Source organism: Rhinolophus ferrumequinum, chromosome 5 (genome assembly GCF_004115265.2).
Source record: "Rhinolophus ferrumequinum isolate MPI-CBG mRhiFer1 chromosome 5, mRhiFer1_v1.p, whole genome shotgun sequence".
NCBI lineage: Eukaryota > Metazoa > Chordata > Mammalia > Chiroptera > Rhinolophidae > Rhinolophus > Rhinolophus ferrumequinum.
Genome location: NC_046288.1, coordinates 50620273 through 50646200, shown reverse-complemented (window position 1 = coordinate 50646200; position 25928 = coordinate 50620273). Strand labels below are relative to the sequence as shown.

The 25928-nt window shown below is 37.3% G+C and overlaps 1 protein-coding gene and 1 non-coding gene across 2 annotated transcripts in view; one reads left to right on the top strand and one right to left on the bottom strand.

The window, feature by feature from the left end:
* The first annotated feature begins 352 nt into the window (after positions 1–352).
* The window catches only part of EIF4E (eukaryotic translation initiation factor 4E), a 38302-nt gene continuing 12726 nt past the window's right edge, over positions 353–25928 (top strand). The window contains exons 1-2 of the mRNA XM_033105882.1: positions 353–399; positions 21185–21291. Of these exons, the coding sequence (XP_032961773.1) occupies positions 382–399; positions 21185–21291 (125 nt within the window). The 5' untranslated portion in view covers positions 353–381. The remainder of the gene's footprint in view (positions 400–21184; positions 21292–25928) is intronic.
* LOC117022692 (U6 spliceosomal RNA) lies at positions 6607–6713 on the bottom strand. Its single transcript, XR_004423096.1, has one exon. It is a non-coding gene; the product is annotated as a U6 spliceosomal RNA (small nuclear RNA).

Here is a 25928-nt window from a genome sequence, read left to right as displayed (position 1 = left end):
CTTTCGGGAAAGATGGGAGGACAGGGCAACAAAGGGCACAGCAGGCATGCCTGGCAATAAGTGCGACAGTAGCTACCCAGGCGGTAGAACAGAGGACTGAAAACCACTCTCCAGCACGCGAGTGTCTGCGGCGCCGAGAACCACACATCTTACCCACCGACCACGTGACAAGTCTTTTTTTAATTTCTTTGCACAAAAAAAAAGAGACTCCACTTCCCAGAAGCCTCTCGTTACCCACGCAGCCGCAGCCTTGCGCAGGCGCCGCCAAAGCCAAACGGACACGTCCGTCACGTGGACAGTAACCGGCCAATCCGGTTTGAATCTCATTTTTTTCCTCTCACCCCCCTTTCAGGAGCGGTTGTGTGATCAGATCGATCTAAGATGGCGACTGTGGAACCGGTGAGTATTGCCTTTGGCCCCCACCCCCACTGGTCCCCGCGCTCCGTCTCCCTTCGGACTGGGGGACCCCGCGGGATGGCGTTCCCGGCGCGCACGCTACCCCCTTGTCGCCCCCTCCCCCTCTTCTTGGGCCTGACTTTCCCGTGGGCAACCGGGGGCGCCCCGGAGACTGGCCAGGGCGGCGTGTAGCGCACACGTTCTGGTGGGGGCCTGAGAGCTGGGGGAGATGAGTGGGGGAGGGGCGGCGTGGCGCCTTCTGCGGAGCCGCGAGGTGGCCCACTGGGTGGAGGGTGCTCCGACCCCTGGGATAGGTGTGTGCGGCTGGCCTTCGGGATGGGAGAACGACGGGCTCGCTCCGAGCGGGCGCGGGGAGCCGCAGGGAGGATGGGCGGCGTGCCTGCCTGGAAAGAGATGGAGGAGGGAGCCTCGGGGTGGCCTTTCCCCTCCCTCCCTCCTCCAAGCCAGGCGCTCGGGCGCGGGGCGCGCGCGGGTCTTCATTAGACCGGTGGGCCGGGGAGCCGGTGGGCGCGTGTTACCGGAGGGAGGGTTGGGCGGGAGTGGTGCCGCGGCACGCGCGGAGAAGCTTCGACCGCGCCGAGCGGAGCCGAGAGGGGCGAGCGCATGTTACTCCAGCGCGCCCGAGAGTTGCGGGGGTTGGCGGCAGGGAAGACAAGAAAGGTTTGGGTTGGGGAGGAGGACCTCGTGTCAGGCTGTAAAGCTCTCCGAGTCGGATGAAGGGTGGTGGTGGTGAGAAGGGGGATCACATTGTCCTGGCCCCTCCATGCTTGAGACTGGGCTGTCATGGAGGAGGGAAGGGGGAGGAGCGAAACCTACTGATCGCTGCTGCGGGTCTGGTTGCCGGCTGGACCCGCTGCATTTCACACGCGCCTGTTTTCCATTCATTCATCCTTTTCGCGCTGTGCGCACGCCTCAGAGAATGCGAATGGATCTAGATCCATTCTTCCGAGTCTTTATCGTCTAAAACATTTCCAAGACAGCTTATTGGAAATAGGAACTTTTAAAACACATTTTCCATTAGATTATTTTTCTCTTTATCTGTTCTACGGGCTTCCCTCTCAAATTGGGCACCATTTTAAACTTAGTTGAATCAAGCTGATCCCAGAGCAGAAAGTTGGCAGTTACTGCTCAAAGGAGAGGGTATCTTTTTCGAGTTTCCCGGTGCTGGCTCACTGAAACTTCTAGGCCTATGTTGCCTGTTTAGGAGTGTCATATCTAAGTGACATTCTTTTGGAGGCATAATGGAGTTTATTAACAACCAGAAAACCTATTTTTGTATATCTTTAATGGTATGTAATTTTGATAATGGTTTATCAATTTGCTTTGACTTTTTAAGGACTTTTATAACTGTTTCCAGAACTTGTCATGGAAAGGCCTGTAGAATACAAAAAGGCTTATTTTTTATTACATTGATGTAATCTACTCTTACTGTTGTCAGAATTTAAGGCAGCTCTTCTGCTTGATTACTTGTTCTTTTACGGGTACTAGGTTTCATTTACGTTCCTGGAAATTAGGTTGACTGCAAAACTGCTCCGTAAGTTGCTGATGGAATTATGTAATTGACTTTAGAATATTAATCTTACATAGGTAAAGACGTAGGATAAATATGTAAAAATTTAACTTAAAACCCTGTTAAAGGGTTCTAATGTTCGCTTTTGACTTCATCTGCGCTCCTACACACTGTACCAGTGTCATTAAAAAGCATTAGAACTGGTAATTTAGGGGCAAGGCTAAAACCTCTAAACAATAAAGTATTCTGTGAAGTTTCAGTAACATTTAGGTCCTTTGGATTTTGCAAAGCTATGCAATTTTGTTTCAAAAGCACAGAACAGAACTACAAAGTGTTGAAGGACTATTTTGAGTCAGTAAATATTTATAGACCCTGATATGTTTAAGACATTGTACCAACTGTTCTTTAGTATACAGAGTTATACAAGATGTGATTCTATACCTTGTTCAGTGTAAACGCTATAGTGAGCTTAATTCCCAGTGATGAGGTCGATGCAGCGTAGAATTTTTTCTAGTTCTGACCCTGTGGAGATTTGGATACTGCATTTACAGTTGGGGAGCAGGAAACCTAAAAACCTAAAGTGTGTGAAAATGGAAAGCCAGATTGGAACTAGTAGTTTGAGGATGTATGTAAAATAGAATTGAAGTGTTCATTTTTAGTGAAAATGCAGACTTTTACTATTAATGCACCCTTGTCCAGAGGTTATTTAGAATACTGAGAACTTGGAATTGCGTGATTTTTTTTTTTTAAAGCAGCTGATTAGTATTGGTTGCAATTGAGGTGTCCGTGCTGAAGCCTACAAAAAGTATTTGTTCATTGACATTTTAGCTAGCTGGTGAGTTTCCTTATTCCTTTTCTGCTGGACATAATCATAAGCACTTAAAGAGCCTTGGAGTTTTCCTGCTTGTCCTACCTTTCATAGGTATTTAGGACTTTTTATCTGTGAATGACAACAAATGTCAGTTATTTAAATTTGATATATTGTGTTGTTTTTCTCAAGTGTGAGTGTATGAGTTAACATTCAAATATTTGTTGAGAAACTTGATGGGGCAAATTAAAGGAAGCGTTTTCCCTCTTTACGGGTTAATATGGCAAAATTCTGAACATTGGGATAAACAGTACTCTCCTGTTATTCTGTTGGCATTTGAATTGTGGCTAGGTCAGAATTAGACTTAGTTGGTGAAGATGGTAAGGCATTTTCCCCAGGCTATCTTGTCTCCAGTGGGTCATGTTTCTTTGTAGCTGTATCTTCATTCTGCATTCTTGCGCTGTTTTTATAATTTGTAGTTCTTTTCAAGGTAAGAAATTAAAATTTTTTTTAAACCTGAAGGTATATAATTTTACTTGTTTATACACTGTGTCTTGATTTTTTTTAGACTGTACATTAATTTCATAAGTGGAATCAACTTGGATAGTCAGCTGATCTGTTTCCTTTTTTATATCCTTTAGAGACATGCTTTGTATTGCAAAGAGTTTATTAAAAGTAAGTTGTAAATATATATTGACAAATATGTTGTTGCATAATTCAGTGGTCTTTTAGTTAACCAAAGACTGTTGATTGACACGCAGGCTTTGCAAATTAATATATGTGTTCTTGCTTTAATGAAAGAATCCAGTATATCATAATTCATTCAAAAACCAACTAAATTCAATTCTGGTGTTTATATTCTAAATTTCATTTTATACTTTGAATTAGTAGTATACATAATTGTTTGACTTACAGAAATTCAGTTTAGAAATAGATGCAGTTTACTCACTGAAGTTGCAGAGAATGAAATGAAAAATCAGTCATGTAAACTTAATCCAATTTGGACAAAATTCTAGGCAAAATTATTTTATAAAATATTCTGTATATATATGATTAAGAATATGGAAGTATCAACAGTCCTGGACATAACAAGGAACCTGTGAAATAGTTGTTCTTGCAATATTTTCTATTTTTCCTTCCCTACTGTTACTGGAAACTTTCTGGCTCTTTTTGTATTTTTGACTTGCTCCATCTTTGTTATAGAAACGTTTGAGAAGTGGAAAGAAACATGGTTTGTAGTCTAATGTGTGTGATCTTGAAGACTGAAGATTTTAAGTGTAGCTGAAAAATGGGAATAAGAAGATATCTTACAGTGATTTTGATGTTCTAATGCAGTATTCTGAAATGACAGTTTGTCAGTTATAAAGGACTAGATAAAGTTCAACCTCCATGAATGTGTTGCATGCAGGTGTATCCATGCTACTTACATACACTATTTCCTCTCTTTACTAGGAAATTTACGTAGCTGCCTTTTGATTGTCAATCCTTGGCCATTAGCAAGAAATACAAAGCTTATGATCCACAATCCTCAGATACTCTTCCCATTTCTGTCTCTACCATAAAAACCACTAGTGTTTCATCAAAAGTTTCCTGTCTGGAAAAAAAAGAAAGGATCACTTTTGTCTCTTAGGTAGTCATTTCTAATCACTTCTAGAACCTGAGAGTGTGGTCAGAAAAATAAGTTACTGTGTTTCCCCGAAAATAAGACCTAGCCTGGACAATCAGCTCTAATGCAACTTTTGGAGCTGATTGTCCGGCTAGGTCTTATTTTCGGGGAAACACGACAGTTATACTGGTCATATTTTAATAACTGGTCCAGAACTTCGTGGGTAGAGTTCTAAAGAAAATGGTCAGTTTATTTACTTTTCCCCCTCTCATTTGATTTCTGGACCTTATCAATTCAAATCCTTTGCCAGTTAAAATATTTTGTGGGGCCGGCCCGGTGGCTCAGGCGGTTAGAGCTCCGTGCTCCTAACTCCGAAGGCTGCCCGTTTGATTCCCCCATGGGCCAGTGGACTGTCAACCACAAGGCTGCGGGTTCAACTCCTCGAGTCCCGCCAGGGATGGTGGGCTCTGCCCCCTGCAACTAAGATTGAACACTGCACGTTGAGCTGAGCTACCTCCCGGATGGCTCAGTTGGTTGCAGCGCGGTCTCTCACCCACAAGGTTGCTGGTTCGACTCCTGCTAGGGATGGTGGGCTGCGCCCCCTGCAACTAGCAACGGCAACTGGACCTGGAGCTGCGCCCTCCACAACTAAGACTGAAGGGACAACAGCTTGACTTGGGAAAAAGTCCTGGAAGTACACACTGTTCCCCAGTAAAGTCCTGTTCCCCTTCCCCAATAAAATCTTTAAAAAAAAAAATATTTTGCTAGTGAAAACAGGGTAGTAAAATTTAAAAAAAAAAGTGTGAATATGGAATTTATTCTCAACTACCTTTGTTCTTTTAGTAATTTTGGTGAGAAATTTGGCAGAGTTAAACAGTTGTTTTGAAAAAATTTTGTTATAATATGTTCCTAGTCTTAAAAGCTAAATTGTTTTGGGAAGGTAGTAATAAGACCGTAAGATTTCTCTGAAAGTCATGGCTTTACAATAATCTTTAAAGATAAAATGTACGTATGTATGTTTTTAGTTGTATGTTTTAAACTTATTATAAAATACTATACAGAGATTAAGTATTAAGGCAAGAAAATTTGGTGTCTTAATTGGAAAGATAAAACTAACATCTTTTTCTTGTTTCTTTTTTAATCCTCTTAATGTTATGGGATAAGTACTTTTTATAGATTAGAAGTTCATACTTCAAGTGATTTTATTTATTTATTTATTTTTTAAATATTTGTCAAGTCAATATAGTTCCCAAGTGAAAGAGCTGGAAATAAAACCTAAGTTTGGGCCTCAAGCTTTATTACTATTCTGTTCGAAAAAGAAATAAATTCAACCAAAACTAAACAGTCCAACTCTTTATCTTCAGTAAAACTCCTACCTTAAGGATAAAATCAATGCATAGGTCATCATTATACACACATAAATATAAAATCATATCTCTGAAAGTATGTAGTAGATGATTCGTGGGCAGTGGCATAGTGGGTTACGCGTGATACATTTTTTTCGTTTCATTTGAACTTGTACACTTTAATTTTTTAGTGATGCTTGGGATTGTAAAATCTCTTGGATTTTCGGTTTTTAATGGTATTTAACTTTTTTTTTTTTTGTAACTTTGTTCTTGAATTAGTAATACATGCTCATGGCCCAAAATTTAAATGGATCTCTAGCAATCTGGTGATGACCGCGTTCTCAGAATAATGTTTTTAAATGCGTTAAATAAAATACTTAGGATTACAAAGGAATTTAGTTCTATTTCAGTGTACAGTTAACATGAGGCATTGAGGATGCTCCCTGGCACGGGCTGAGTCTTACTAGTATGAATCACCTGCCTCCTCCTGTCTGCAGCTGCCCTCTCCTCTCTCCAAAGCATCCGCTGTTAATCAGGTATTTGAGGATTCTTCTGAAAAGGTCTGTCCAAAAGAACTTTCTGTGATGATGGCAATATTCTATATATGTGCTGTCCAACATGGCCACCACTAGCCACACATGGCTATTGAGCACTTGAAATGTGACTAGTCCAACCAAGGAAAACAATTTTAAATTTTACTTACTTAGCTTAAATGTAACTTTAATTACTTAAAATTTAAATCCATATGTAGCTAGTGGCTACTGAATTGGACAATATAACTCTAGAGTCCTGACATATACAAACATATGCATATTGTATTTGGCCTAATTTTGTAAAGTACAACTGAATATGACCAATTAGGTTGGATAAGTTATTGTTTAATTTTGTCCTTGGAAAACGTCTCTCTCTCTTTTTTTTTTAAATAATAGAACTCGTCACGAATTTGCGTGTCATCCTTGCTCAGGAGCCATGCTAATCTTCTCTATATTGTTCCAATTTTAGTATATGTGGTGCCGAAGCAAGCACAACTTCTCTATATATTTTAAACTTTCAAAGATAATTATTTGGTCTTGTATGGAATTGAAATTGTCTTATGGCCTTTTTTTGCTATTTAAAAAATGTGTGTGAATAGACAGTACTTTACATTGTTCAAAACTCAAATTTTGTACAAAACAGTACGAATATACAGTGAAAGCCTCCTCAAGCTGATCCCATCCAGAACGATCACCTCTGGAGGCAATTAGCATTGTCGTTTTGTATCTTTCCATAAAGATTTTTATATATACAAGCAAATATGATACGTACTTTTTTTCTTTTTAATTTTATTGGGGACAATTGGGGAACAGTGTGTTTCTCCAGGGCCCATCAGCTCTAAGCCCAGTTGCCGTTTTCAGTCTTTTAGTTGCTGGGTGCACAGCCCACCATCCCATGTGGGAATTGAACCGCCAACCTTGTTGTTCAGAGCTCGCACTCTAACCAGCTGCCCCATTGGAAGCTCAGTAGCAGCTCGTTGTCTTCAGTCTAGTTGTGGAGGGCACAGCGCACTGGCCCATGTGGGAATTGAACCGGCAACCCTGTTGTTCAGAGAGCCATCCAGCTTCCCCCCATGTATATTATTTTTTTAAAAATAATTGGTAGTCAGCTATATACACTATTCTGACACATTGTTTTTCACTTCAATGTTCTTTAGTGTATCGCATATCAACACATAAAGCTTTCACTTTTTTTCTGATGGTATGTGTTACATGGTTTGGTGTTATACATAATTACTTCTATATTGATTGACACTTAGGTTCTTTCTAACCATTTGCTCTTTCAGTGCTCTGATGAATGACTTTTTACCTATATCATTCCATACGTGAGGTAGATAGTATATCTATGAGGTAAATATATAAGGTAAATGTAACAAATTTAAATTTTAAAAACTACTAATCAAATATAACACTTCTGCAAGTAGTGTTGACTATTAGAGTACGTTTTTTAAAGCTCCTCTTTCAAATTGTGAAATGTTTATATATAGAAAGTATAAAATAGTGTATGTGTGTAAGTTTTAGAGCAAAAAACTGAAGAGCCATGGTACCCATCACCAAGACATCATCAGTAGGCCAACTTTATATTTCATGATGACATTCATAATTTTTTACCCCCATCATGGCTTGTGTTATATTCAGTTGATTCTTTTGATAGCAAAATTATCTTTAGAGTTTACTGTGCATTTATGTATATCTTAGCTATGTGTTTTAGTTTTGAAAAACTTAGATGATATGTAAGGATAGTATTGCTACTGTTAGTTGAAGTTTCCCAAGAGAAGATAACACAGTTTCTGGGTTATAGTTTGGCTTCAGCTTCCTGGAATTTCTAGTAGAGCCCCCCTTGGGGAAATCAGTGGGCAAGATCATGAATGTTTTCTGGGAAACATAGGGCTCTGGTGGGGCCACACAGAAAACCTTCAGCTTGGAGGGTGGTTTGGGGAATGAGCCTCTCTTGTTTTACGAGTAGGTTAAAGCTGAACTCTTCTAGTGTGAAATTCTTAGCTGTTCCAGGGAACAGGGCACAAAGGAGAGAAAAGGAGCTTAGTTAGCACATGGCTAAGCTAAGTATAGATAAAAGTTAGGGCCAGACACGCCATGGCAATCAGTGTTTTTCTTTTCTTTCTTTTTTTGTTTTTTTAAAGGGGGTAGAATAATAGGCATCTTGCCATGAATGTAGCTTGAATCACATTGCTCTGATCTGGACTTTTGCTCTCTATATCTATTTCACACCTGTCTTTCTTGGATCTCCTTTTATGTGCTCCTGATGCTCCCTCATCTGACTTCTGTGTTGCACCTCTCAATTTTCTGTGTCCCTTTTCTTCCTCTTGTTTTCTTGTTTGCTTTGGTGGATCACATCTCCAATAGTTTTTTGAGAAGAATTATTTCATAAAAGTTGAAGATTTTTGAGACCTTACATTTTAAAGAATGTCATATGTTTGTTGTTTGGCTGGGTGCAGAAATCTGTAGAATTTAAAATCATTGTTGCACGGCCGTCTGCTATTATATATGTTGATATGTCAGAAATTATCCTGATGGCTGTTTTTGCTTTTTAATGTGATCAGTTCCCTTCCCACTCCTCAGAAATCTGTAGATTTATTCTTGTTCATTGTCCAGGGTGCTCATTGGAATTTTTTAATATGGCAACAACTCATATCTATCACTTCTGACGTATTTAGTTGTTATTTTCCTCTCTCTTTCTTTTTTTTTCTTTTTGAAACAGTTATTCAGATAGTGGGTCTCCTGGACTGATTTTCTGACTTAAAAAAAAAAATTAAAATTAAATATTGCTCTAATTTTCTGTCTCTTTTTGCTTTTATGGGAAATTTCATTTATTTTCCAACCTTTTCTGCCTGATAATTTTAATTTCCAGATGTTCTCTCTCTCTCACTCTCTTTTTTCTGAATATTCACTTTTATAGCTTCCAGTAATTCTCTGCATACGAAATCTTAACTTACCCTTTGGGGTTATATATAGGTACATATTTTAAAAGACTTGCTTTTTTTTGCTGCCTATTTCCTCCAAGTTGCTTATTTTCTTTTCAGTTTTGAACCCATATGGCAGCAATCGTAGTGACTTGGAGTAGGGAGAGGGACATGAGGTTTCTAGTTATATCCCAAACAGCTCTCACAGAATTTAATTTACCCTCTTCCTTCCTTCACTCCCAGTTCTGAAGGTGTTGCCAGCTCCTGAGACTTAAAGGATCTGACTTTGTACACTGACCAGTTAGTGCTTGTCCTCCATCTACTTTCCAGCTCTTTTTATCCCATAGTTGTGGGTTTAAAAAAAAAAATCACTTTACTATAGTTTTAGTAGAATTTTGAGAGGGAACAAAATTGGAATTATTTATTCAAACATTTGAGTGCCTAACCCAACTCTCTGGAGCTTACAGCAACTGAGTTATTGAATAGAAAAGAAATAAAGAAGTAACACTTACCCTGATATTTTAGAAGTAACTTATTGATGCATTCTGATTATAGAATACAGTGTTATGGTTTTTCTAGGCAAAAAGTACCAGGAATAACAAACCTATCAAGCAGTTTACAGCATTCATGTACTCAAGTGCCAGTACCGTCAAATGCCTGGGAATTACAAATCTAACAAGTAATTTTCAGGATTCATAAATAAAAGCTATACAACTCCACTGAGGAATACAGTGAATGACTTTAATAAACAGAATCGTAATTTATTTTCGAAAAATTTAATACTGGAAAGAAGTTAATTTTTCTCAAATACTTAAATTCAGTACAAACATTTTGAACCAAAATGCCAAAATCTTTGCAGGTCGGGTGGGAACTACCCTTTATGCTGGGGTCCCCTAACTGGCCTTGGGGCTACTTTTGTATAGCCTGCTAGCTAAGAATGGTTTTTATATTTCAAAGGATTGTAAAACAAAACAAAGAATAAGAAGGATCACAAGCCTGGAATAATTACTCTCTTGCCCTTTACAGAAAAAGTATGCAAGCTCATCCTTTATAAAATGATTGTGAAGGTTAATTGAAAGAATAAACGAGAATTGGCAGTAACTTTCTGAAAAGGAGATAAGGGAGTGGGGAACTTGCTCTACAACAAGAAAAAAAATTACTAGACAAAGGTAACTTTTAAAAATGTGATATTGGTGCAAGTGGGACTGACAGATCAGTGGAACAGACAAGCAATCCAGAAGTACGAAGTGTGATCAAACAATACAGTGAATGTTTAAAAAAAATTATCACACTGCCATTAATCCCCCTCAAAATACTCCCTCTTGCTTCAAACACACTTACCCTATCATTCTTGCCACTTTCTGAAGCAGTTCTGAAAGTCCTCTTTTGTGAGTGTCTTTAATTGCCCTGTCATGGCTGCCTGGATGTCCTTAATCTATTCAAAACCTTTCATGGTCATTTTGACTTTGGAGAGGAGCTAGAAGTCACATGGTGCCAGATCTGGTGAATAAGGTGCACGAGGACATATTGGAATGTTTTTATTTGACAGAAATTGCCAAAGCAGAAGTGATGTGTAACACGGAGCCTTTCCATTGTGATCAAAAGATACGGTGAATGCTGCTGCTGATGCCATCCCATGGAAAGGCAGGATCTTCAGTACACGAAGCGGCTTGTCGAACCTTAGTCACAATGTGTGACAAGTTTCAACTTGTTTGGTGCAGTCAGTTGGGGGTGAGTTACGATTGAGAGAAGGTGTGTTTTAAAGTGTGCCGTAAGACATCCTCCATCATGACAATGCTCCGTCTCACACGTGGCTTCTGGTATATGGCAATTGCTGTCACATAAAAATATTGTGTGTCCTCATCCACCTTATTCACCAGATCTGGCACCGTGCGACTTCTGGTTCTTCCCCAAGGTCAGAATGATTCAGGACATCAAGGCAGCCATGACAGTGCAACTAAAGACACGAAAGAAGGCTTCCAGAATGGCTTCAGAAAGTGGCAAGAATGATGGAATAAGTGTTTGAAGCGAGGGGGTGTAATTTGAGAGAGATTAATGGCAATGTGTCTTTCACTGTTTTTTAAATTTAAATTTTCACCATATTGTGTTATCATACCTTGTAGACTGAAGTGTATGTTTGCGCTTCAGTATAATTTTGTTATAACAAATTTGAAACATTTAAATTGGTATGAGGAAAATAAAAATCATCAGTAATTCCAACAACGAGGTGTTTAGTATCTTGGTTTACTTGTTTGTGCATTCGTTTTTCTCACCATATCCCTCTCTGTGCCTTTTTTCTTTTCCTTTTAAATACACCTTATGTTTTAAAGCAGTTTTAGGTTCACTACACATTTGAGCGGCAGGTGCAGAGGGTTCAGTGTACCTCATGCCTCCCACGTGCACAGCTTCTCCACTGTCAGTATCCCACACTGGAGGGGTGCATGTGTTACATTGGGCGAACCTACATCCACACTTCATTATCACCCCAAGTCCATAGGTTACATTAGGATTAACTCTTGCACATTCTATGGGTTTGGACAAGTGTATATGGCATATATTTACCACTGTAGTATCATATACAGAGTAGTTTCCCTGCCTGAAAATCCTGTTCTCTGCCTAGTCATCCCTCTTAACCTCTGGCAACCTCTCGTCTCTTTACTGTCACCATAAGTTTGTCATTTCCAAGATGTCATACAGTTGGAATCATATAGTATGTAGCCTTTTCAGATTGGCCTCTTTCACTTAGTCATATATGTTTAAGGTTCCTCGTGTCTTTTCGCAGCTTGATAGCGCATTTGTTTTTAGTGCAGGATATTCCATTGGCTGGACTACAGTTTATTTAGGACTTCTTACATTAAAAGTAAGGGATCTCTCTCCCCAGAAAAGTAAAGTGCTCATTGTTTATAATTTATGTAACCTACTTTTCCCCACGTTTACATGAGCATTTTAAAATAACTTTCCAAACATCACATTTAGTGCCATCATGAACACCATGATTTATGTTACCATTTGGTTGTATCTTTTGATACAGATACTGTCTCTACTTTTATTTACTAATATACAATATATGAAACACTGTTCTGACAGTTTCTTTGAAGAAATGTCTGAGAAGTGTAATTACTGGCCTGAAGAATATAGATCTTTTTATAGTTGGAAGCTTGATCATTACTTAAAGTCAGTCAGTGGAAGGATCTAATCTACTCTAAACCGGGGACTTTGGAAACTGACTATATCCTGTTTTTCTAACTTTTTAAAGAAATATTGGTTGATTTGTTTTGAAAGATGATTTAAATACTTGTATAAAAGGACAAATTCAAAATTTTTCTTATTAAAACTGTAGTTTACATCGAAATTTTAACCATTAACTTTTAACATTATAGGACTTTTAAAAAACTAATAGAATTTAGAATGAATTTAACTGCTTATTTAACTGACATGTAAAGATTTATTTTTTAAAACTAACATTAATATCATTACATTTCACTTATGCTTTTCAAAGTTTTGAAAGGAATAAACTTAGAAGCAGTAGTTAAATTTGTTAAAATGTTTGCCTTTCAGATTGTAATTATAAAGCTTATTAAAGAATAACTGAAATAGATATTACCACGTTACTGGAATCGGTATAATTTTGTGCATTGTAAATGCTTGTCCTGGCGTCATTTTAGTATATGTTGAAGTACTTTTAACTTTTGTATAATGTTGAACTTACATAAGCCTTTCTTTTTTTTTCCCCCCAAATTTTATTTATTTATTTATTTATTTATTTTTTATAAGCCTTTCCCATAGTTATTTTTAAATGTGAGTCTTCTGGTAGCCTTTGGTTTAAGTAGCATTGACGTTTAAGTTTTTTTTTTATTAGCCTTGTTATTTCTAGATCACGTTTATTTCTTATGTCTCTATTACCACACTTTACTTTCTAGATTTGTAATTTTGTCCTAAGCTACATAAGATGTGCAGAATAATTTAGTTGACAGATATTAGGCTACCTTAAGAATTAGTTTATTTTAAATGTAGCAAGATGCTTACAAGTCTTTCTAGTATTTAAGAGTTAAGGATATGTGCATCCAAGTTTTAAAATTCTATATTAGAAGGTCAGAAGTTCAAGTGTGGTCTGTAGGGATTTTTTTATATTGTTAAAATGTAGTTAAGGATAGCTTGCTGTCTATTCAGAAATGTAAATTTTTAGCTATGGTGCAACAAACTTAATCAACTCTGTTCACTTAAGAGTCTGGTGCTACTCATTAATTTTAGTCAGTTAATTGGGTTATTGTTATTTAAGTAGATTGAACAGCTATTAAAAAGTACTGCCTTTTGAATCAGAATTGATAGATGGGGTCTCACAGTCCTTTGCATGAAAAAATTCTTCATCTGAGCAGTACAGTATATTTAAAGTCTTTATATTTTGCTAAATCTCCATTATGTTGTTTTTCTACTTCAACTTTTTAGTTTATTACCATTTTAATCTTTGTTCCAGACAAGGAAGAAGACCTGCAGCATCCACAGCCGCACTTTCTTGATGAGTGATGTCAGATTAGTTGGTATTCCTTTACTATAGATACATATTTGAAAACTAAAAACCAAGACAATTGATTTAATTATTTGTGCTAATTTTCAGTGTTCGCACTAAATTTTTCATTCCTTACAAGGCACGTGGTGAGAATCTACTTGTGTACACTTCATTTATTATATTAATTTACATACGGGAGGCTGCTCGGGGAAATCATCTTTTGCTGAAAAGAGACCTGGGAACTGAATGTTTGGAAAATAGAAGGAAGAGTAAAATATGAAGTCTGTTTACGTATCTTGTATTAAATAATTATCTCCTCAGAATTGGTTATTTGTATCCTTGAGAGGCTTTTATTTTACACTTACCTGTGTTTCTGAGACATTTGACCACATAGGCATTTAGTATGCTGTCTTGCATACTACTCACTGTAATTAATCTTGGCATTCACTTGCTGTTATCTTAGTGGGATTGTGTGTGTGTGTGTGTGTGTGTGTGTTGGGGGAGGGAGAGGGGTACCATTCACACCTTTTCTCCAGTCTCGATATTGGCAGTGGTGTGTACATTAAGGTTGTGAAGGTGCTGAGCCTGAGGCTGGGGTGCAGTTGAGTAGTATGTGCTGTGGGTTATGCTGGAGGGAAAGAGGACCTGGAGAAGAGCATACAAGCATCCAAGTCTGGGTACTTTTGAGAGTGAAGAGGGTGCTAGTAATAATAATGCTGAAGCAACAAACAAGTAAAACTAGGACATAAGGTAGCCCTAGCCACAAACACTGACAGTCCTGGATTTGAATCTCCAAGGGCTTAGATTTGAAGAGTGGAGACAATAGTAGTTTCACAGTATTGTGAAGATTGAATGTATTGAAGTAATGTGTATAAAAATATATAGCACCTTGCTTGATAGTTTGTAAATGTTGCCTATCAAGTACAAATTCAGTTTGGGGGGAAGTGTGAGTGCTGGTGTTACCACTTTAAAAAATCGTAACGCCATCATCCTTTTCTTACTTAGCTTATCCTTATTATTTTATATCTTTATTTAATGTATATAGTGCTTTCAGTTAACTGAAATATTGGGTTAGTATCCTGTAGAGATAATTGCAGCTGTCTTTTTGCAGCATTTACATTTTTATTTAGATCATAATCATAAATGGTCTTTCCAATTCAGTTGAAACAGTAGTGAAGCAAGAAAGGAGGAGTATAAGGAAGTGCTATTGTAGGTGGATTATCAATAGTATTGTTATCCATTATTTAGTGCTGTGACTTTGAACTTGCCCAAACTTATGCAACTGTGAATGGCAGAGCTGGGATTCCAGCCTGACTAGCATGGCTCCAGAGTATGTGATCTAAACCACTGCTTTTTATACTCTGGTAAAAAACTAGTTTGTTTTTAAGCAATTTCCAATATAGTGTTTTTGTAAAATGTTAAAAATGGGATAAAGATGAAAATTGCGTACAAAATGTAAACCTGAATTTGATATTTGTTTCGACAGACATAAAAGTACTGTCAAATTGCTGGAAAGTTCTCTAAATGTTTACTTTCCGTTTCTATACTTAACCTGGCTGTAGACTATAACCTGTAGAATTCTGTGGACCACACTTTGAGTCACTGCTTCAAACCATTATTAGTGTCAGGAAAACAATTGATTTTTGCATACTTCAAATTAAGGCTTAAGTGATGTCCTCACTTGGGCAAAAAGTCCTGGAAGTTTTTCGAAGTAAATCTTTTTTTAGTGAAGTAATGGAGGACACAAATTGGGTGTCATGAAGGAAAGGCTCATTCTTATTTATAAAAGAGATGGTTTGTGTTTTTGGGTTGAGAAATATTGAATATTAATAACCATGGAAAAGCACACCATGGTTTTGGAATTTAAGCTGTGTAAATTTGACATAGTGAGAAGCAAGAATCTAAACTTTAGTCACGTTAGGAAAAAACGCACCGAAATGATGCTAGATTTGGAAAATACCTAGCTTTATAATATTAGGATTGTCCCACAACCTTAATATTATGGCTGATACATGTGTTGAGTTTTGCAATGTGTACAAAGTTGAGATTCTTTACAACTAGTTGTTTAGACTCGTTGTCTAGACTAGTTGTTTAGACTCCTTGCTCAGCTTTTTTTCTTCCTCAGCTTTTTTTTGTTAACAGCTACTGAATCCCAAGACCACTAAATTGTAATGTTGCACATTTTTTATTTGAATCTCATAAACTCAGCAAATCCAAAACCAGGTTTAATATTTTGTATTTAAACTAGTTGTTTTTGTTTCCTTATTTGTCATCTGTATTTAATCACTTTGACCTGTCAGTTAATAGCCTCCATTGCTCACAAGCTGAAAAGTACTTTTAGCCCGACCTTTGAGGCCTTTCACAATCTCACCCCAGCCTACCATCCTAGCTGTCTGATTTCAGGTACCCTTTCAGTCTCACTGGTGCCTTACCACCTTCTAGATAAACACACCACCATCTCAAGGCTTTACATCTTCTATTCTACCCACCTGAAATGTGATCTACAATGGTTTTTCAAGTGCATTAAAAATATGTGTAATTGACAATAGCCATATCTGTTGAATTAGCATTTCCTGCTTTGGGTAATTTTTTAACCTAGAAATACTGGTAAAACGTGGATATCTCAGATGTAATTTCCAGTGAAATTTCATGGATATTTCAGATGTAATTTCCAGTGAAATTTTCTCATGGGGGAGACCAGCAAGCTGAGAGAATAGATAGAGGGATATTGTGTTACTTGGCTGTAAGAATTTGGTTTTAAACTGAATGTAAATTTAAAACTGTTTTTACTGTGTGCTCTATAGGAAGTAACTATAAAAATAACAAGTTTGTAAAACAATTTTTAGTTCTCATACAGATTATATCATTATTTCCTTTACTTTTTTTTTTGACAGTCTTACATAATTGAAAAATATGTGATTAAGTCAGGTTTTGTTTTAACATATTCCATGAAAACACCAGGGAGAATTTTGCGAAGTTGGTGATATAAGTATCACATAGTCCTCCTTTTAATGGTGATCCTATTGATCCTGTCTCATATACCTCATTAGTTAATAGCCTTACGAAGACTTTTAAGAGGAGATACAATTTCAAAATGCTTTAATTTTATGTCAAGTTCAATTTATATTTAAGTACTTAGTGAATTAAAAACATAATGAAAAATTGGAGATTTGTTATAGTTAATTGAAGTTTATGCTTAATTGAGGACTAACCTGAAAGCATTTTTATTATGGTTCTTTTAAAAATAAATTATTTTTATTTTTATATATATTTGGCCCATAATTATAAATCACGTTTTGATTGAAGAACTTACTGCAACATGACCATCATTCTGCACATCATTTCTCATTGTACATGTTACCATAGATTCAAAAGGTGTAGGAACTGGACTTTTCCCCATAGAATGGACCACCCCCATAGAATTAGCCTGGAAGTTTTAAATAACATTCTAAATGGATATTGTTGTTTTTTTTTTTTCATCTAAGTTGAAAATAACAAAAGCATCCTGCTTGTTTAACTTGAAGTTAGGAGGTTTTTTAACAACAAAATAATAAGTTGAAAGAAATTAATAGAAAATGATTTTGTAATGAGGCATGTCTCCACAGTCTCAAACAATTTTGTTTTCCTTTGCAGTAATTTACAACTTAATTACGAAATCCAGAAACTTACAGGGTAAATGGTTTTTGGTTTAAATTTCTGCTGATTAAAAATTAATTGTTGAAATAAATCTGGTCATAGCAAAATAAGACCTAAAGGAGAAATTTGTACTGAGAAAATACACCCTCATTATATGCTTTTTAATATTAATGTGTTCATAAGCAATTTCCATCATGAATTGATTTCTTCTCATGAATTGATTTCAAATCTTATTCGATTTGGTCTGTGCCATGTGAATGAGTATTTTCATAGAGTATATGAGTATTTTGTATCCTTGTAAACAATTGGCTAATGAAACATTTTTGCTTTAGGAGGAGAGTTTGAGAAATTTGTGAAAGTTAAAAAATTTGAACACAAGACCATTAACTGTAGATAGTAACTTAAAAGGCTAAAAGAAACATCAACACTATGCTTATTTAAAAGATTTAAAAAGATTTCAAATACTGAAAAGATAATTGTGGTTAATAAACATTTTTTTCAGTGTTTTAGAACATTTGTCTTAAAATGTAAAATGTTTATTTAAAATATTAAAAGTGAAGACTGAAAGATTTTGAATGAGTATACTTATCAATTCATACATCCACACGTATTTACTTAAAGATGAGCAGCTATTTTTATTTTAGTTACAGGAAAAACTCAAAATTATATATTATTAAAACATCAATTAAATTAGGATTTTTAATTCAAAAGTAAACTTTTAATTCTAGGAACTGATTATATTTTTTCCCCTGAGATTATTACCTGCTTTTTTAGTTCCTTTGTGTCCAGAGACCTTTGATACCATCTAAGTCTTCCGTCCTTCTTCCAATGGTGAAAAGTCGAATAACAGAAAAGACAGGAAAATACTAAGAGTTAGAGGGTAACATTTTGGACTCCATGAAACTTGTAATTACTTAGGTTGCAGTTCATTGTTTTTTTAATACACTGCTGAAGTAATAGGATTAAGTAAATGTGAAATTTTGGCTTGTAATGAGGATTTTGAACTTACGAAATTTTTTTTTTTTTTTTTTTGCCTTTTTGTTTTTTCCTTAGATAAGAGAATTTACAGTACTTAACTTTTGGAGGAAGACTATGTTTTAATCACACACCCAACCTCACAAAATCATATATGCCCAACTCTTTGGTAGGACCATTGTTATTATATTAAACTCCATAGTCATCATTATTGCTCCTTTAAACTATTAATAGTCTTTTATCTATTTAGCCAATACTTACCCAGTGTTTTTCATTCTTTTTTGTACTTCCATGCTCCCATCTGGTATTTCCCCCCCTAGCCTAAAGACGTTCCTTTGGTGTTCCTCTTTTTTTGGACCTCCTGGTAGGGGATGGGGGGGCGTGGGGGTTGGGTGGGGGGTGTAGAGCGGCAGTGTCTGTGTGAATCTCTTATTTCTCCATTTCTGAAGGACTTTTTTTTCCTAAGCACCAAATTCTAGGTTGACGGTTTTTTCATTCAGCTCCAAGATGTCATTTTGTTGTCTTATGACTTGCATAGTTTCTGTTGAGAAGTTAGCTGTTAGTCTTACTGTACCTGTGAAAGTAATGTGTATGTGTTCTTTTTTCCCTTCCTGACTGCTTTTAATATTCTCTTCATCTTTAGTTTTCAGTAGAGTCTGATGTGCCCAGGTGTTGTTCTGTTTGTATTTACACTATTTTGAATTCCCTGAGCTCTTTAAATCCGTGACTTGGAATTTCTGATGAGATTTGGTTAAGTTTTGGTTATTACTTCTTTCTTTCTTGCTTCTGTCCTGTTCTCTTCTCCTCTTTTTGTCCTTGAACTTTATAATCATCTTCCACCTGTTTCTTACCATTTCCCCCCCTCTGTGTTTGTTTGAATATTTTCTATTGGCCCGTCTTTTAATTCACCAATTCTACAGTCTGTTGAGTTCAGTCTGTTGTAACTCGTTCAATGAGCTCTTAATTTTGGATTATAGTTGGAAGTTCTACAATATCTATTTGATTCTTTTTAAAAATAGATTTCAAGTTCCTTTTCAAATGCTTTCATTTTTTGTTTTCATCCCTTTACACTATCTTTTCTTCTGTTTTACGTTAGTAATCACAGTTATTAAGTCTTTGCCAGTTCTGTTATCTGGGTATTTGAGTATCTTTCAATGAACAATTGAATCTCTTGAACATTAGTTACTTTAAACAAATTTTTTGAATGTTTAGGAATGTTTGTTTGCTGGGTATTGTAGATAATATTCATAGAGGCTCAGGATTGTTTTAATCATCCTCTGAAGAGTAGAGTTTGGTTCTTGAAGGCATTTATAGGTAGATTCCCTTGATATCCTGTCAGGGATTGATTTTTGGATTTATTAGGCAGATGTATTTCACCTTATTCTTAGGGTATGAAATTCCTAGAATTTCATTTGAAAATTGAAGATTTCCACCCACGCACTCTGGCTAGGTCTGAACTCAGTCTTCCTACTCATGTTCAGCCTCTGAAGTCTTGACTCAACTGTTCTCTGCTAGACACCCCCAGAGTTGCACTCTGAACATCCCATTTTAGGAGTCAGCCAAGGACCTATGAGGGATTTTTTTACAAAGATTTTTGAGGCTCTCTCCACTGCAGCTCACTTTTTACACTGTCCCACAAAGTCCCCTACCTTGTCAAGCTCTCTCTAACTGTCCCTTATTTTCTCTATTCATTGAGAGTGTCTCTGGAGACCATCATTAATTTTAAGACATAGCCCCCTGTTATGAATGACTTTATAAGCTAGCAGAAAGCAGTTTCTGGACATGTCACATTGGCAAGAAAAATGTATTTTGTAAAATAAGTACTTACTGCTTTTAGCTCTTTTAGATCATACACCTCTGATTACACAAGCTTGTTAATGTCAACAAAATATCTGTTTAGCTGGTTCAATTTAAATCTGATGCATAAACTCTTTTCAGTACCGCCGTGCCCCCCCTCACACCCCCGACCCCCCCAGCCCCGCCACTTATATCAGCTTTTGTTTCAGCTTCTGGTGACTTTCCTTGGCTCTCTGTTGACACCGATTTTATAATACGATGAAGAGCTACATTGAGCAATGTGGAGAATGTCTGTTATACCCAGGCTCCTTTCTTTTCTGATATTAGATGACAATATGAATTATGTCTAACCTAGAAGAAGACTTAAGTTCAAGCCAATGTCCAGCTTTTTTGCATAGGGCCAATTGGAAATGACAGAAGTTGCTGAACTTTTAAGTTACCATATGTCATAACAGTATGGCATGAAGGCAAGGACCTTAATGTGTAGAATTGGCTTGACACTTTATAAAATGTTTTTCTTTTTGTAATACAGTTTGAGTTTATTTGAGCCAAACTGATGACATACGCTGGACAGCAAGATCTCAAATGCTCCTGTATTGTACTTACTATGCTCTTCATGGTCTCTAATAATCTTTCTGCTGTTAAAACTTGTAAATGGAAGATAACTATGTATAGTATTGTTTTTACCATGTTTCCCTGAAAATAAGACCTAGCTGGACAATCAGCTCTAATGCGTGTTTTGGAGCAAAAATTAATATAAGACCCGGTCTTATATTGTATTATACAATAATTTATGTTATTATTATATTATATATAAGACCGGGTCTTATATTAATTTTTGCTCCAAAACACGCATTAGAGCTGATTGTCCAGCTAGGTCTTATTTTTGGGCAAACACAGTATGTTTTAAATTTGAGAAACCCTTTGCTGTTAATAAAGGTACGCTAGAATTGGGAGTCTGGGGCTTTTCTTAGAGGTTGGTATGTGGTCTGTCTAGTGTGTGAAATGCTTCTGTTGTAATTTCTTCTCCTTAAAAAAATGTTGGCACTATTGGTTTAAGTTTATTTAGAGTATTGCTGTCATAAATGTGTTAAGAAATTTTAAATAATGTTTATTATTTTCCACTAGGAAACCACCCCTACTCCTAATCCCCCGCCTGCAGAAGAAGAGAAAACAGAGTCTAATCAGGAGGTTGCTAACCCGGAACACTATATTAAACATCCTTTACAGAACAGGTAAGCTTTCTGATGCATATGTTTACTGACGTAGGCAACAAGGTAAATGGTAAACAAGACAGGTTTGGAGGAAAAGGTTAGATGAAAGTAGTTTTAGATATGTCAGGTTGAGGATTCCATTTTCATTTGGATGACCCATGTCTAACAAGCATTTTTATGTGGGAGTCTTGAGCTCAGAAAGGAAAACTGGTTGAGATTATTGGTTTGAAATTCATCAGTAGTTGGTGATAGTAATTGAAACCACATTAATAAATGAGTTCTTTTAAGAAGTAACTTGACCCAGGATAGAGGCTTGGGATATCAGCATACAGGGAGTTGTTTTTGTTTGTTTGTTTGTTTGTTTGTTTGTTTTGAGGGAGAATGCCCAGGAAGGATGTAGACATATGAAATACATAAATTATATGTCACAGAGGTCAAATATGCATTGGATTTAATAATAAAAAAAAAAGTCCTTGCTAACGTAGGAGAAAGTTTAATAGAGTGTATATAATAGAAAAAGATTGGAGTAGTTTCAAGGGTGAATAGAAAGTATACAAAAAATATATACAGCAAGAATAGGCAACTTGAAGTTGGACTATAAAGGAGAAAAGAGAGAGCTAGGAGATTTGGAGTCTGGAGGTTTCCCCAATTTCACCCTACCCCTTCCTAGTATGTTTGTATTTTTACTTAATTGCCTTTCTGGTTTATATAATGAACATTAACATGAATTCATTGAGAGTTGATGGTGGGAAGAAAATGGCAACAAGTAAACATTGTATTATAACCTGGAGGAAAGTAAATTGGAATTGACCTCTGAAGGTATTTTAAGTATTTCAATTTCTTTCATTCCCCTACTCCCACCTTTTACTCTTATTTACTTTAAAGATTCCATAAGCCTGTCTATAGTTCAGTTTCATTTATCTAAAAAGTATAGTTTCCCTTTATAACCTGGATTTTTTAAATCTATTCTTCATTATTGTAGACCTACTGAAATAATAGTCCAAACGTGTCTTACGTCATTTTTTCATAGGAGATCTGTGGTTTAGTATATCCTTTAGTGAGGAAAATATCAGTTCTTTAGCCAATGGGGATTGTCAACTAGTGAGTGAGAGATCAAAGGTCTAATACTCCATAAAGGGTAAAATCCTTCCTCAGGAAAACACGGTACCAAAGGTATTAAGTGGAACAATTGATTAGTGGGAATTTCATGTAGTTCAACCTAACCAATAACAACAAAATCCTTAGTATTTTTTATCTTTTCAGTGGTATCTTTAAAAAGCTACCTTTGTATGCCTTCTGGCTGTCTGTGAACACAGTTCTTAGTGTTGCTATTATCATAGGAAGAAGTAATAAAGGCAAGTACTTCTCATAGCTTGAATGAAATCTTGAGATTTCTGAAAAGTGTCCCCATCAGAAAACAAACTGATTAAATCCTAAAATGAAGTCTCTGAGGATTTCAATTTCTCTATAATTTCTCTATTCTTCTTCTTTTTAAAAAAGATTTTTCTTAAAAAGTATAGCTAACATACAACATTTTATCAGTTTCAGGTGTACACCATAGTTATTCAAAATTCATATACCTAAAGAAGTGATAAGCCCAGCAACCATCTGACACCGTACCATGCTGTCACAATATTATTGACTGTATTCCCCATGCTGTACATTACATCCCCTTGACTTGTTTTATACCTGGAAAGTTGGATCTCTTACTGCCCTTCACCTTCCCCCCCTTTTTAGTTTTTCAATTACAGCTGACATTCAATATAATTTTATATTAATTTTCAGTTGCACAGTATAGTGGTTAGACATTTATATAATTTAAGAGGTGATCCCCCTGACTAGTCTAGTACCCACCTTGCACTATACATAGTTAGTGTATTATTATTGACTATATTCTCTATGTTTTGACTTTACATCCCTATCACTATTTTGTAACTACCAACTTGTCCTTCTTAATCCCTTCCCCCTTTTCATCCATCCTTGCAGCCCTCCTCCCATCTGACAACCATCAAAATGTTTATTTCTGTGAGTTTATTTCTATTTTGTTTATTTTGTTCTTTAGATTCCACATATAAACAGAATCACATTGCATTTGTCTTTCTCTATCTGACACTCAGCACAATACCCTCCAAGTCCATCCATGCTGCCACAGATGACAAGAACCCATTCCCTTCCATGGCTGAGCAATATTCCACTGTATACATGTACCACCTCTTTTTCCATTTTTCCATTGACAAACACGCAGGCTGCCTCCACGTCTTGGCCATTGTAAACAATGCTGCAATAAACATATGATGCACACATCCTCTAGAAGTAGTGTTTTGGGTTTCTTCAGATAAATACCCAGAAGTGGGATTATTGGGTCCTTCTTTGTCTCTTGTTATAGCTTTTGTTTTAAAGTCTATTTTGTCAGGTGTAAGTATTGCTACTTCAGCTTTTTTTTTTTTCCCATTCCTTTACTTTCGGTCTGTGTGGGCTTTTTGATCTGAAGTGAGTCCTTTGTAGGCAGCATACATAAGGGTCTTGTTTTCTTGTCCATTCAGCCACCCTATCTTTTGATTGGAGCATTTAATCCCTTCACATTTAAACTAAGTGTTGATACATGCTACACAGTTATTGTCATTTTATTATTCATATTTTTTATCTTTTTTTTCCCCATGTTAAGTCTCTCTAAAATTCCTTGTGATTCTGGTTTGGTGATGATGAACTCCTTTAGCTTTTTCTTGTCTGGGAAGCTCTTTATTTCTGCTTTGATTCTAAATGATAACCTTGCTGGGTGGAGTAAGCTTGGTTGTAGGTCCTTGCTTTTTATGACTTTGAATATTTCATGCCAATCCCTTCTGGCCTGCAAAGTTTCTGTTGAGAAATCAGCTGACAGTCTTATGGGAGCGCCTTTGTAGGCAACTAACTGCTTTTCTCTTGCTGTTTTTAAGATTCTTTCTTTGTCTTTAACATTTGGCACTTTAATTATGATGTGTCTTGGTTTTGGCTTCTTTGGGTTCATCTTTTTTGGGATTCTCTGTGCTCCCTAGGCTTGTATGTATATTTCATTTTTCAGGTTAAGGAAGTTTTTGGTCATTATTTCTTCAAATAGGTTTTAAATTCTTTGCTCTATCTCTTCTCCTCCTGATACAAATGTAGGGATGCTGGATGTTGTCCCAGAGGCCTCTTAAACTCTCCTCTTGTTTTTTGGATTCTTTTCTCTTTTTGCTGTTCCAAGTGGGTGTTTTCTGCTACCTTGTCTTCCAAATCACTGATTTGATCCTCTGCTTCATCTAGTTTGCTGGTGATTCTTCCTAGTACGTTCTTCATTTTAGTTATTGTATTCTTCACTTGTGACTGCTTTTCTTTTATGGTTTCTATGTCCTTTTTTATGCTTACTATCGCTTTGTTGAAGTTCTCACTAAATTCCTTGAGTATCCTTATAACCATTGTTTTGAACTCTGTCTCTGGTTGGTTGCTTGCCTCGAGTTTATTTAGTTCTTTTTCTGGAGTTTTCTCCTGTTCTTTAATTTGGGACATATTCTTTTGTTTCCTCATTTTGGATGCCTCTCTGTGTTTGTTTCTATGTATTAAGTAGATCTGCTACATCTCCCAGTCTTAGTGGTGGCCTTATGCAGTAAGGCAACAGTTTTCCTGGTCACCTGTGCCAGGTGCTCCAGGAGTGTCCCTTGTGTGGGTTGTGTGCTCTCCTGTTGTAGTTGAGCCTTTTTTGCTGTTGGCACATCAGTGGGTGGGATTGACCCTGAGGCTGTGGGGTTTGGTTACATCACAGTTTATGGGCCGCTATGCAGGGGCTTATTCCATAGAGTGGGATTTACCCCAGCAGGCTCTGGTGCTTGTTGAGATCGCCCTTTATGTGTGCCTCTTGTGGGGCTAAATGGGTGGTGCTCTGCTGTGATGTGAAGCCAACCTCCAAGTATGTTGGTTCAAGGACTCTAGGGAGGGGCTCCAGTGCAGTCCAAGGTCAGCCACTGCCTGTGACTGGCCAGGGACTACCTGGTTAGGAGCTACAAAACAGTCCACGGTTGGTCACTGCCTGTGCCGGACCTGGAGGCGCCTGGGAGAGGCCATGCTTTGAACCGAGGGCAGCTACTATCAGTACCAGGCCTGGGGTAGCTCTGCAAAAAGCCAGGACACGTCCAGGTTTGCTGTCAGCGGTTGGCTCCCATAAGCTTCAGCCACTGATAAAGCCTTCTGTGTTAAATAGAGTTGGGTGGGGCGGGGTCCCATTGAGTCACCAGGGTGGAGCAAGCAGACCTCACCAGACCAACTCAGCTTGAGATTTGGCTATGGCGTTGGGGGGAGGGGTCAACACAGAAAAGATGGCACCTGCCTGCTGGCTGCATGGGAGAAAAATCCCACAATTCAAGGGAACTATCCCTTGAATTCTCATCCTGAAGCCACACAGGTCAGTCTTTCCTTGTATATCTCTGATGCCCCTGGAGTCACTGTCTCTCTGCCCGAGCCCAGGGTGAGTGCCTGTGAGCAAGTGAGTCTGTGCATGGACCCTTTAAGAGGACATCTGGGTTTCCCACAGCCTTCTGTCCCGCCCAGATGATCAGACTCCCCATTGTTATTCACAGGCAGATGTTGTAGGGGCCCCTCTTCCCAGCACCAGCACTCTGGGCTGGGGAGCCTGGTGTGATGCCAGGGTC